This window comes from Ruditapes philippinarum, unplaced genomic scaffold (assembly GCF_026571515.1).
Source record: "Ruditapes philippinarum isolate M1 unplaced genomic scaffold, ASM2657151v2 ctg1337_1_1_1_1, whole genome shotgun sequence".
In the NCBI taxonomy this organism is placed as follows: domain Eukaryota; kingdom Metazoa; phylum Mollusca; class Bivalvia; order Venerida; family Veneridae; genus Ruditapes; species Ruditapes philippinarum.
In genome coordinates this window covers 245,667-259,717 of record NW_026858956.1, presented here as the reverse complement: position 1 = coordinate 259,717, position 14,051 = coordinate 245,667, and the positions used below count along the sequence as shown (strand labels likewise).

Genomic DNA, 14,051 nt, shown 5'->3' with positions numbered 1-14,051 from the left:
TCTACACCAAATATCAAAATTTGGAGAATGTTATGCGATGTAGATTTGATTAAAGTTTCCAGAAAACGTAAAGTTGTTATAATTGAGTTCGAAATGTAGTTGTGTGGCGGCGTTTCACAGTTAGTGAATTCAGCGTTGAAATGGACCGTTTCAGCTTGGAACGGATTATTTTTGCAATTTTATCTATGTAATGTTTTCCACAGTGAAACAATATTTGCATATAAACCAACAGGCATCGCTAATCATTCTTTTGAACCAGCTTATCTTAAATGCCATAAAAGCATTTAAATTTAACATTTTTACCCCTCCCTCTGAAAAGGCCTTGCAATTTTAACATTTCCTTGCCATATAAAATCATAAAACATATTATTAAGTTTATTTATCATGTCTTGAGGTGGTGACGGTAGGGCTATAAAAAGATGGTTTAAAATTGAAATTAAAAGCGTTTTGATAAATGCAATTTTTTCTATTCCCTGCTAAAAGATGGTAAATGAAATAAATTACAAAATCTGGATCATTTCTGATGTCTTAACAAGAAGACCATGATGGTACCAGAGATTCATTGCCAGAAATGGTCCAAATTCTACCAATGGGGTCATATTTCTGAATCCCCAGCAACATGACTTATAAAAATTTCATAGAGGTCCGCCAGGTATTGCAACTTGCACATATCTAAGCTCTAAGCATTGTAGTATCTAAGCAGGTATTTTCCTATACAAGTTAGTAACAACCAAGGGGCAAGCCAATTAATGACCCCATGATTTATGTGTCTTTTTATAAGTCCAGGTGACAATACTAATTGCTATACATCAAAGCTTTAGGCATAGTACTTTCATACAAGTGGGGGTTGCTAATGTATTTTCTTACACAAGTCTATATAAAACACAAGAGCAATCAGTGATCACGTGTCGCCTCATGATGGCCAATTTCATGTTGGGACAAGTTTTGTGACAGACGGACAGACAGTGCACAACAAGACTTGGTTCTGATCATTCCTGTAAAGTTTATATAAAATTGCACCAGTAGTTTATGAGGAGTAGTCTGGACAAGCTTTTGTGTATCTGGCAACACACAGAAAAAAACACCTTTTTATCAAAGGGCCATAACTCGGCCAAAAATCACTCAACCGGAAAACCCATGCCGAAGGACTTGAGCTACAGATCAATCCTTTTAAGTTTCATTGAAATTGCATTAGTGGTATAAGAGAAGTAGTCCGGACAAACTTTAAAAATAAAAATTATTAACGGGCCATAACTCTGACAAAAATCATTGAATCGCAAAATGCTGACAATATGCACAACTAGACTTGGTACTGATCATTCCTGTAAAGTTTGGATGAAATTGCACCAGTAGTTTATGAGGGGTAGTCCGGACAAGTTTTGTGACGGACGGACAGACTGACAGACAGACGACGGAGAAGTGATCCCTTTATGTCGCCACTACTCCGTAGAGGCGACACAACAAGTCTATATCATAATCTAAAAGATCACGGGTAGGGCTAATTTTTCCCCCATGGTAAAAAACTATACAACTTTTTGTAAAGGACTACAAGGTGATGCTACATGACAAATATCTATGCCCTGGGCAGTATATATACTGTTAAAAGTTGTGTAAACTGAGTGACCACCAGAGCAAGGCAATCTTTGATCCTAGGCCATGGTTCATGTAACTTTTCTGGCAGTCCATTGGGCAATGGTACAAGTCAAATACCTTCACTTTGGGCAGTACACATGGAGACTTAATTGTGTTTTCCTGTTTATAATTTTATATAAATTAATTAACCTCCCAGATAAGATTTTTAAAGATTTCATTTTTAAAAACTATTTTTAGCTCCTCAGACTTGAACTTTTTATTAAATTTAAGTACTTCTATATAACTTTTGTATGATTCCTGTGAAGTTTGGTCAAAATCTACCTGTGGTTTTAGAGATGTTGTGTTTAAAGAAATTGCAGGTAAAAAAGGATGACTGACAATGCACAATAGATATGGAATAACAAAAGCTCATCTCTTTGTGCTCAGATGAGTTAATAAAAAAAAGTTGTATGCTGAATTACATTGTAACTATTTTAACAAACTGAACTGAAATATAAGATTATGTCAACAACACAAGGACCATCAGTGAAGACATGTGTTGCCTCATGATAGCCAATTGCATGATGCAGCTACTGTGTAGCAGGAGACCCAAACACATCTTTTATTCCAGGCCCATAACTCGGCAGAAAATCCTTCAACCGGAAAAATCCATGTAATATATGCAAGTTCTTGAGCTTGCACTACTCCATAGAGGCAACACAAAAACAACATACAGCTGGGTTTATCAAGTTTGATTACTTATATATTTGGCATGAATGGGGTGAAGTGTTGGACTTAACCAAGCTATTATTGAAGATGTTGTCACTTGACCTTACCAGCACTAATTTTATCCAACAATTATACCAAGTATGATCTCCTTGTTGTAATGGAGGAGAATAATTAAGACATTCAACAGCTTCATTTTCATCTCGTACAATGCAGCACTGTATCTTGGCACTTAACAAAAAAAATTTTGTTTAGTTTTTTTTTTATTACGCTTTAAATAAACAAGAGCCACCACCAGGGCAATGTTCAACTTTTTTAAGCAAACAAATCAACAACTTAAACAAAACGATGAAAATAAAATAAAATTTTATTATTTTCACTATGTCTGCGTCATCACACTCATTGTTTTAAGTATGAATCATTTCTATAAATAAATGACAAAGTTAAGAAAGTAAAAGCAAACTTTAATCATCTGACCTTGATGGTCAAGGCCATTTAAAGGTCAAGGTTATATCTCAATTATCCAACATATTCGTTTATCACAAGAATTGTTTTATCAACACCCTCCTGCCCACGCCCCAAAAAAAAGGTTGAGCTAAAAGAGAAAATTTTATTGATTTTTGTCTATCATATCAACATCTTACAATATCATCGTCTTACATCAAAATGAAACAAGAGGGCCATGATGGCCCTGAGGTCGCTCACCTGTATAAAGGCACCCGGAGCGGGCCAGTTTAAACCCCAGGCCTTTTATTTGAACAAACTTGGAAGACACCCATTAAAAGATGTTTCACAATGTTAAGTTTTTTACTACACACATATAATGAAAAACAATGATCTACCCCGCCCCCTCCGCCCCCCCCCCCCACACCGGGCAGGGCCAATTTTAACCCAAGGGCTTTTATTTTAACAAACTTGGTAGACACCCATAAGAAGATGTTTCATGCTAAACATCTAAGCTCTAGCTCATTGGGTTTATTTCAAAGAAGATTTTTTAAGTTTTTACTATACACATGTAGTTAAAACCAATGACACCCCTGGGGCGGGGCCAATTTTGACCCCCAGGGCTTTTATTTGAACAAACTTTGTAGACAATTACTAGAAGATGTTTCATGCTTAATATCTCAACTCTAGCTATTTGGGTTTTTTCAAAAAATATTTTTATGTTTTTGCTATACAAATATAAGAGAAACAATACCACCCGGGGCGGGGCCAATTTTAACTCCAGGGCTTTTATTTGAACATACTTTGTAGACACTCACTAGAAGATGTTTCATGCTTAATATCTAAACTCAAGCTATTTGGGTTTTTTCAAAGGAGATTTTTTAAGTTTTTGCTAAATACATATAAGGAAAATCAATGACCCCCAGGGCTGGGCCAATTTTGACCCCCGGGCTTTTATTTGAACAAACTTTGTAGACACCCATTAGAACATGTTTCATGCTAAATATCTTAGCTCTAGCTCTTTGGGTTCTTTAAAAGAAGATTTTTTAAGTTTTTACTATACAGTCTAACTTGCCCATGCGACCACGTGTATTAAGCGACTTTTGTCTTAAACGACCACTTTAAATTCCCCCCGATCATTTTTTCTCTATTTCTTTAATGTATTAAGCGACTTTTGATCAACGCGACCAGCGACCGCTAATTATTCACCTAATTGACATCAATCTTTTCATTAAACGACCACTTTTACCTGTCAAGTAATTGTATTTTTAAAGAACGCCACCTCGTTATGTCACAAGTGTCAGCAATCAAAACACAACAATAAACGTGTGAAAAACTCTATTTCCCATACAGTTTTAGCGTATGCAAATGAAGTTAAGTATACGCGTGACGTGTATTATCCAATAATATCGGATAAACAATGCAACGCTCCGCCCATACTGAGATGGTGTATACGCTTCACTTGTTGACATTTAGACTGCATTGAATTGACCTTGAACTTGATCAGCCATTAAATTAATCGTAACAAATAGATATAGTTTGTTTATTTCAAATGAAAAAATGCACAACAGAAAACATCTTCACTAATAGGGTTTTCGTTTTGGAGACAAGGAAAAACAACGGAGAAGTTAAAAAATTCTGGAAAAAATGTCAAACATGTACGTAATGGATCAAAACTGTTTTGTCAATAAATATCGGGACGTTATTTTTACATTTGCATCCGTTTAGATTATCGGAATTAACGTACTTATTATTCAACATTTATATAAAAATGAAGTTGAAAAACAATCCCATCGAATAAAAAAGATGTCATTTATAAATTTTGACTTTTATATCATGCTGACTGTCTTAAGAGACCGTTTCATTAAGCGACCGTTTTTGGTGTTTCCCTTGCCCGGTCGCTTAATACACGTTTGACTGTATGCATATAGGGAAAATCAATGACCCCCTGGGGCGGGGCCTATTTTGAGCCCAGGGCTTTTATTTGAACAAACTTGGTAGACACCCATTAGAAGATGTTTCATGCTAAATATCTTAGCTCTAGCTCTATGGGTTCTTTAAAAATCTTCTTTTCTTTAAAAGAAGATTTTTTAAGTTTTTACTATATGCATATAGGGAAAATCAATGACCCCCTGGGGCTCGGCCAATTTTGACCCCAGGGCTTTTATTTGAACAAACTTGGTAGCCACTCACTAGAAGATGTTTCATGCCAAATATCTAAGCTCTAGCTCTTTGGGTTTTTTAAAAGAAGATATTTAAAGTTTTTTCTTTTGGTTGCCATGGCAACCAGAGTTCTGCATGGAATTAAATTCTTTGAACAATTTTTAAAGGTGACCACCAAAGGAACATTCCTGTGAAGTTTGGATGAAATTGGCTTAGCAGTTTATGAGGAGATGTCATTTAAAGTAAAAGTTTACGGCCGGACGGACGACGGACGAAAAGCGATCACAAAAGCTCACCCTGTCACTTTGTGACAGGTGAGCTAAAAATATCCACATATTCACCTGCACTATGTAAATATTATAATTTCATCACTTCTCAGTGAGATTTATATATATTCTGATCTCCATACAAGTCTGTAACAAAAATTTGTCAAATAAAACATAATAAACTTTCACTTTCTTCTCTGTATCATAAAACATATCTGTGAATTTCCAGAGATCTTTCAACAGAATATAAATGCTAAATCAAATAATATGAGATAATTTGATTCCCTTCTATATAACACCTCATATAGCCCATAACTCATTTATCTTGTCATAAAATATATAGACACCCATCCTGTTATTTCCATCATCCTATTACAAAATGCTTTTAAAATCCAGTCTGAGGCTATCAAATTCCTCTTATAAATCAACAAACAGACTGATAGCATAAGTATGATGTATAATTTAATTTAATTTAAAATACAGAATTTGACCAAGTGGTTAAGTGATCTATGATTTCAAACCACTGCTGTGGGTTTGAAACCTTCTAGGGACTTTGGATTCTTTCATATAAGGAAGCTTTCCAGCTAGCTTACAGATTATTATTGGTTCTACTGATTTGCACATGTGTGCCTGAAATAATGCACACTGAAGGGCACCTGAGAACTTGAGAACTTCAGCCAGTAAAGTCACCAGATGAACTTTCAGTGTTACTGAAAAAAAACAACACAATAAAATAAGCCCAACCAATGTACATGTTTTTATTTATGCTCAATTTCAAAACAAGTTCTTGCAACTGATTATTTCAATAACATTTAAGTGTGCATATGTAATGGTGTGGAAATGGTTACTTCCTTGTGTAGGACTTGAACTCTGGCTTGACAGAAACCCAGAAACCATAGCCACTTTGGCATTGTTCCTCATTTTAGTATATATAAGCATGAAGTGTAAGCACCAAGATTTTAAAGGACAAAGTACATATTAGATCTGCATTGAGATACATATATGCCTTATGATAATGTACATCCTTTCAATGGCCATTAAATATAATGTGAAAGGTGGCATCTTTTGGATTCCGTAGACTCCATATTTATGTCCCAAATTTGGACGGGGTCCCAATATTGAAACTTATAAATGGCATTATTACATGTCAAAGAAGAAATTCGGACAACGCTATGCCTATTTCAACGTGTTTCTATGAAAATTTGATTTGTGCATGTCAGATGATTTTTCTTGCCAAAATGTTATATTCTTCGAAAAGTTAAAGAGGCACTGAACAGGGTGAATTAGATTGACGATGCTAATGTCAGTAAACATTTGCATGCAATGATTGCCCTAGACAGAGCTATTATTACACTTTGGTTTTCAGGAAATGGGTTCAAATATTATCAGAAAACATATGTATAAAAAATCACACACACTTCTTATTTAATCACATGTATTTTCATAATTACAATTCCACAGAAGAATAATTTCTTAGAACCTTTTAAAGATCCTGTATGTTGTAATTGAGGTTGTATACCACACTTAAGTGAAATTATGTATATGTATGAAATTATGCTAATAATACAATTTTCAAACTTCGAAGAATATGTAAATATGTAGCGCAAATATTTGTACATATTATATGTAATCAGTAAAATTTATGCATTCAATTCTTATTGAAAAATTTGACTTAGACTTTATAGAAAATAATAAATTTTTATTCCCTTCCTTTACATGTATTTACATGAAATGTTAAATTCTGTAATATCTTTATAAATAATGCTTTTTGGAACTTACAATATTGATAAATCTTAATTTGAGCATCATATTTATGATAATAAAACCATAAAAAAAAATGTGTTACAGGATCTTTAATGAAAATAATGTTGTTTTTTTGTTCACTTATAGTCCATTATTTATTGACGTGACATTTTAACTAGATTGAAATTCACAATACTTGGACACAATTCTGAACCAGACCAATTTTCTTTTAAAGCAAGCATTTTTAGAAATAATTGACCCCCAGATATAACCTAGACATGTCTTGATAAATAAATTAATTTGTTTAAAGTAACCACATAATTATTACCTAGAGAATTTTGACCACTTAGTACTCTCCTCTTATTCTAATTAATTGACCTATCAATTACCTGATGAAATTGATCATGATGACAGTCATTTAAAGTGTCTGAGAATTCACAAAACATATCTTATAAAAGTGATATAAATCTTATTTCTTGATAGTAATATTTCTTGAAATCTTGCTGTGAAATGAGCAGGAAATAAATGTTCATTCAGAGAAGTAAAGTTTATTTGAATAGTTGAATGTAAGTGAGAATTTGTGGCCAAATGTAGGAATTCTAGATCACCACTATTTCATCACATTTTGATAAAAGTCCATGTGCATATTACATTTACCCAGAATTAAGACTACTTGGGTTCTTCCCAGGTAATCAAACTTTTACAGTTACAGCTTAGAAAATAAGCACAATAGGTTGACCAATCTATTGTGACAGGTTGTGCACTGTGAATCTATAACAGTAAAAGACTGTTTGTACCTATGGATTATCTGGGTCTATAAAGAAACTCATGAAAGGTAAACATAATCTTAATTCATGTTAAGAGAACAAAAGAGAACAATAGACCTGGGGCCATAGCCCTATATACAGAAAGTACACCATGCAACAAAACAAATGGCCCTGACCCATGTCTATTTCAAATGGCACTTCAGATGTGTAACATATTTCACAAGAAAAAAAGGACCAATGCTAAGTGTTATATTGAAACTGAACTGTTTCCAGTGACATCAGTCTTAACTTGCTTTAAAACCTGTCATAAGTACAGATGTAAAACTTATTCCAATCCAGGTTAGGTGATGTAAAAATGTTTTATGTTTCCCTTATTGGTATGGAATTTTGTTTGGACAACCAAAACATATTGCATGTTTATAATTATTTTAGACTTTTGCAACTCTAGGTCTAACATAGGAAAGTTATTGAAAATGTTATCTCATTAAACCCTGAACCCTGATTGCCCTCACTGCTGTGGGTGTCAATACCTACTGGGACTTTGGCTTCTTTAATGTGAGGAAGCTATCAAGCTAGCTTAACAGAGGTTCTACTCAGTTTGTGCCTGAAAAAATGCAGACAGTACCCGGATGTCTCCCTCCACCAGTAAATCTACAGATTCACCAAATAACTTATAGTGTTTTGGTGTGACATATGCCCCTGAAAGGTAGCTTTGACATTGTGTAAAAAAAATTCAGGGGGAAAAATAAAATTACTATGCACAACTAGACATGGTGACAAACAATCTTTTGAAGTCAAGTCCCCCCCCCAGCAGATTTGGTGATGAAGCGAAGACAAGCTTATTTATTTTCTTGAAAATTGACCTTTAAGGGGCCATAACTTAGCCAACAAAAAAATCAAGCAGAAAATCAAGAGAGTATGCACAATTAGTTTCAATGCGAAGTTTCAATGAAACCCCCCCCCCGAGCTCTTTTGGTGATGAAGCACAGACCAGCTTATTCATTTACTTGAAAATTAACCATTAATTCAGGGGCCATAACTGTGACAAAAAAATGAAGACACTACACACAACTCAACATGGTAACAAACAATCCTGTGAAATTTCACTGAAATCCCCCATTGGTTTCAGTGATGAAGCGCAGACAAGCTTATTTTACTCAAAAATTGACCATTAACCCATTACCACATGAGCATTTTGTGAAAAATTGCCAAAAATCACTATTTTCTGTTGATTTTTTTTTTCAAAGTGCTGCAACATCTAAATGGATTGAGACAGAATCAAAGACCTTTCAGCGTTGGTTACACGTTACCTTATGATCAACTTGAGATAATTTTTAGCCTCTCACAAGTCCTAAATTTCCGATGAGGGGGGCTGCCTTCAAATCCCTGAACTAAAGTGGGCACATCCCCCTCTGGCACCTCTTTGATGTATCTTTTTGAAAAGGGTCAGCACCGAAAAACTGATCACCTTTTTAAACAACATTTCTAAAACAAAAACAAGCGTGGCAGTCAAAATAAGGCATTTTTACTCCACGTGAGGCTTCAAAAAGGGAGAGGGGTGGTGAAAAAGGCATTAAAAGGCGTGTATATGTGGGAATGATTTAATTAAGGGGACATAACTGTGCCAAAGAAATTCAAGCGGAAAATCAAGAGAGTATGCACAACTAGCCTTGGTGACAAACAATCCTGTGAAGTTTCAATGAAAACCCCACAAGCAGTTTTGGAGATGAAGGGCAAACCAGATTATTGCACGGATGGATAGTGCATTTACTAAATGCCGCCCATAACAAAATAACACTTACCCTGCTATAACAAATCAAAGTGCTGCAGCACTGAATGCGACAGACATGCAACCGGAGAGACATTAAGGCTTTTTTAGAAAAAAAAAACAATAACACAAAAGATATAACAGAGAAAATTTGTTCCATACAAGTTCGAGATTTGTAGAGCAATATTTTTTATGTGTCCCAATCTGATATAATTCAGATTTTCTACTTTCAAGCAGAACAAGTCCAAATTTTTAAATACAGAATGAAATTTATGCCTAAAAACTCTGGTCAAACTTGTAAATCAGTGTTCTTATCGATTTATTCCAAGAAATGATATGTAAATAGAAAAAAAAATGTCAACGAAATATTTCTAAAATAAAACCATGCAAATAAACTTCAAGCATAATACATAATACATGTGAGAATGTTTATTAGAATTGCTTCGTGTTATATCATAGTGGGCATATAGACAATAAAATATAAGTCATTTGTATTTTTATTTCTCTTGGATATGTCTCATTAAAAATATTTTTGGTTAAAATCATCAGCAATTAATGGTGTATTTTTTAGATTTTTTTTCATTTACGTCACTTAAGCACTACAGTGTTTAGTTGTCCCTTTCAATTTCACACTAAATTCCATTTTCAACTTGTTTGCTTCTTACAATTGTATAGAATTTCTTAAAGTATTGCATGTAAACAAAATAAGTATCCGCTGGTTTATTACATGTATAATGTGTACTCGTCCGAAAGTCAGTGCAGATGATGCAGAATCTATTTTTAGAATAGTGTTATCTTCTGGTCGAAGGCTATTATAATCTCATAGCAGATTAACTCATATCGTGACCTAGAAAACTATGTAAACAAAACACAAGAATCGGAAGTAGAACTGATATTATAACTTCCTTCAATAAAGATTACCATGAAAGACTACATGGTGGTAAAGTGTTGAAAAACTCCCTTGTTACATGCATTATTTATAATACTAACCATTGTACAGTAGTCTAATTTATTAATAACTGCTGGATATTCAGCTAAACCCGCGGTATGAGTCACGAAAAGAGTTCTTTTATTAATGCGCGAGTTATTCTAAAGTCACGAAAAACTTTTGATCTATTAATAAAAATGTTTTTCGACAGCGGTAAATAGTTTCAGCAGTTATTTGCATAATTGCGCAATAACACTACGGGGCTACAGCGTTTTTATCAATCAAATACGTTTATATTTTAACTTGGATAACTTAATTTGAAATTGAAAAGGCTAAATATGGAAGTTTTTAAGATATCCCGACGAAGTATGGGAGTTTCATAGGATCAAATTCATGTACTATTTCGTGGGCTGTTATTCGGTTGAGGACACATTGCGCGATTGTAGCAGACGAAATCCCATGTTTAGATGACATAGCTCTGAACGCGCCTGAGGGCACGTCTGTCGCAAAAATGATAAGAAGTTAAGTTACCTGAGATAAAGGAATGGATGTGTATGTTTAGGAAGATAGGCCTGGTACACTAAATCTATTGCCTTCTTTAGTGAGCTAGACTCCACCAGTCTATCTGAAATGTCAAATAAATCAGGATTTATATTTTTATTGTAAAAAAAAAATCAATTTTCATCAATTATTTCATAAACAACAACTGTTTGACTGTTTAAGAAACAACATACAACTAGAAATGTGTCATCATGCCACGGATGCCCCCGCATGCAGCCAAAATTTCAGATGTTATAATATTTAGTTCCAAATTTGTTTGCACAAATTATTTTTTTCATTTTAAGTTCAAAGCCCTTAAAACTTTTCAATGTTAACACAAACCATTTTCATACAATGTTCAAGGCACTGAAATTATTCAGTCTTAACCTTTTGAAAATAGCATATTTCATATTTGTAGCCAAAATAATGGCTACATACATTTCAGTGCTGAAACTGAAAGTTCAAAATTTTTCCAACATTCAAGAAAGATAAGTTTGTCCAAAATCATTGAACCACGACCAAATTCAAACTTAAACTGCTTATTCCTAAGATGTATCTATATTATTTTCAAAGTGAAAGGGACATAACTCTGCCAAAAAATCATCGAACCATGACCAAATTCCAACTTGACCTGCCCATTCCTTTGACATATCCATATGTCAAATTTGAGTTGTTGGGTAGATAATGAACAGAAACTGTAAATTTCATATTATTTTCAAAGTGAAAGGGGCATTACTCTGCCAAAATCATTGAACCATGACCAAATTTGAACTTGGCCTGGGCATTCCAAAAACATATCCATATGTCAAATTTGAGTTGAATGTGTTGTACCGTTGGGGAGATAATAAACAAAACTGAAAATTTCATATTATTTTCAAAGTGAAAGGGGCATAACTCTGCCAAAAATCATTGAACCATGACCAACTTTGAACTTGACCTGCGCATTCCTGTGACATATCCATATGTCAAGTTTGAGTTGAATGTGTTCTACCATTGGGGAGATAATGATCGGAAACTGAAAATTTCATATTATTTTCAAATTGAAAGGGGCATAACTCTGCCAAAAATCATTGAACCATGACCAAATTGGAACTTGACCTGTATTTTCTCAAGACATATCCATATGTCAAATTTGAGTTGAATGTGTTGTACCGTTGGGGAGATAATGAACGGAAACTGAAAATTTCATATTATTTTCAAAGTAAAAGGGGCATAACTCTGCCAAAAATCATCGAACCATGACCAAATTCGAACTTGACCTGTATTTTCTCATGACATATCCATATGTCAAGTTTGAGTTGAATGTGTACAACCATTGGGGAGATAATGAACGGAAACTGAAAATTTCATATTATTTTAAAGTAAAAGGGGCATAACTCTGCCAAAAATCATCGAACTTGACCTGTATTTTCTCATGACATATCCATATGTCAAATTTGAGTTGAATGTGTGCAACCGTTACTAAGATAATGAACGGAAACTGATGATGACGGAATGACAGAATGACGGAAGGACGGAACAGGGTAACACTATATGCCCCGGCCATTACATGGCGGGGGCATAACAAGAACTATCACTGTTGTGGCAACAAATCTCTGATTAAATGTAATATCTAAAAAGTTTAATATCAGAAAGGTTATGGTTCTAAGACACTATTGCAATTCAATGAGGTCTGTCTAGCACAGTAGTTTCATGCCTATACCAGACCTTGTAAAAGCTTTGAGGCTCCAAACAAACTTCACAAAGTTATGGTTATGGAGCACTGTTTGTTTTCTTTGTGAGATCTGTCTAGTTTGCTTTTTTGATATGCTCCAGAAAATAAAAACACAGACAGCTGGACGGATGGCAGGACCGACATGCCAACATTTGGGGTTTTATGACCTTTTTCTTTTATCTTTATATGGCACTTTCTGCATAAACTATTGCAAATTTCCACTTTAACCAACATATTATTATTTTATATGATTACATTCTAGTTCTAAGATTATGGATAGAATATAAACCATTGGATGTTGACCTAGACAGACTTATTCCAGTGCAAAATAAGTTGAACAGGGGGCTTAAAAACACATTTTTATTTCCCTAGTTCTGGACTTAACAGATATGTTAAACTGTATATAAATGTGATAAAATTGATAAATGATATATTCTGTGGACAAAAAGATTTGAATTATGACAAAAAAGCAAGTAGAATATTGATCAAATTTGTCCTGGGACAGCAATCTCTCTTCTATAATATGTAAGATAATACATACTCTATAAACATATATCAAAAATTCTCGTCTGAAAAGGTGATATATAAAAACATTGTATCCCTTGTCAACTTTATACATTTATGATGAACATTTGAGGGTGAAATGACTTGATTTAACTCCACAGAGTGAAGAGTCACAGACATTTTACTTCAAGAGAATTGACTTAATACTTCATTTCTTTTGTTATATATGAGAAATTGTTATGAAGTAACTGTAAAAATACTATGGTGAAGTCCCAGGTGGATGTTAAATTTATTTTATTGACACTATGATCAATGTGCCACCAGTCAATATAAATATTTAAAACTACAACAATGCTTTATGACTCCGTTACTCGCTTTTATTCTTCTGTAATTGAATAACAAGTCCTTTAACAGAACAATATCAAAATCATTTATATATTTTTGTTGAAGGTGACTAAGCAGTCTACAAAGCTGTTAATTTAATGATCAGGCATTCTGTTTGGGAAAACAATACTAACAAGTAACCTTCAAAGTCCAGTGGTTATGGTTATTGATTCTGACTCACTTGCCCCTCACAATTAAGTTTAGAGAGTCCAATTGTTTCATGTCAGGAAGTTATCCAGCTAGCTTGTAAAAGGTAAATGGTTCTACTCCAGTGCCTACATGTGCCTCAGATAATTTATGCACATAAATGCATTAGAGGTTTAACTCTACTAGTAAACGCTGGAAAATTACCACAAGGGTGTCTGGAATAGGTAACCAAAACCGCCTTCTATCCTTCCAACTCTCAGAAAATGTTCCTTTTTTCCTTATCAATCATGGTTAAGAAATTATCATTAATTGACAAAAACTATATCTATATCAAAACAGCAATAATATGGAAGAACCAATCCGAGCCAATGTAAAATTGCACAAG

At 34.0% G+C, this 14,051-nt stretch overlaps 1 protein-coding gene across 1 annotated transcript in view; it reads right to left on the bottom strand.

Annotated features, from left to right (window-relative positions):
• The window catches only part of LOC132754773 (DNA mismatch repair protein Mlh1-like), a 194,418-nt gene that overhangs the window by 25,251 nt on the left and 155,116 nt on the right, over positions 1-14,051 (bottom strand). Inside the window, exon 10 of the mRNA XM_060745461.1 lies at positions 10,909-11,002. Coding sequence (XP_060601444.1) covers positions 10,909-11,002 — 94 coding nt within the window. The remainder of the gene's footprint in view (positions 1-10,908; positions 11,003-14,051) is intronic.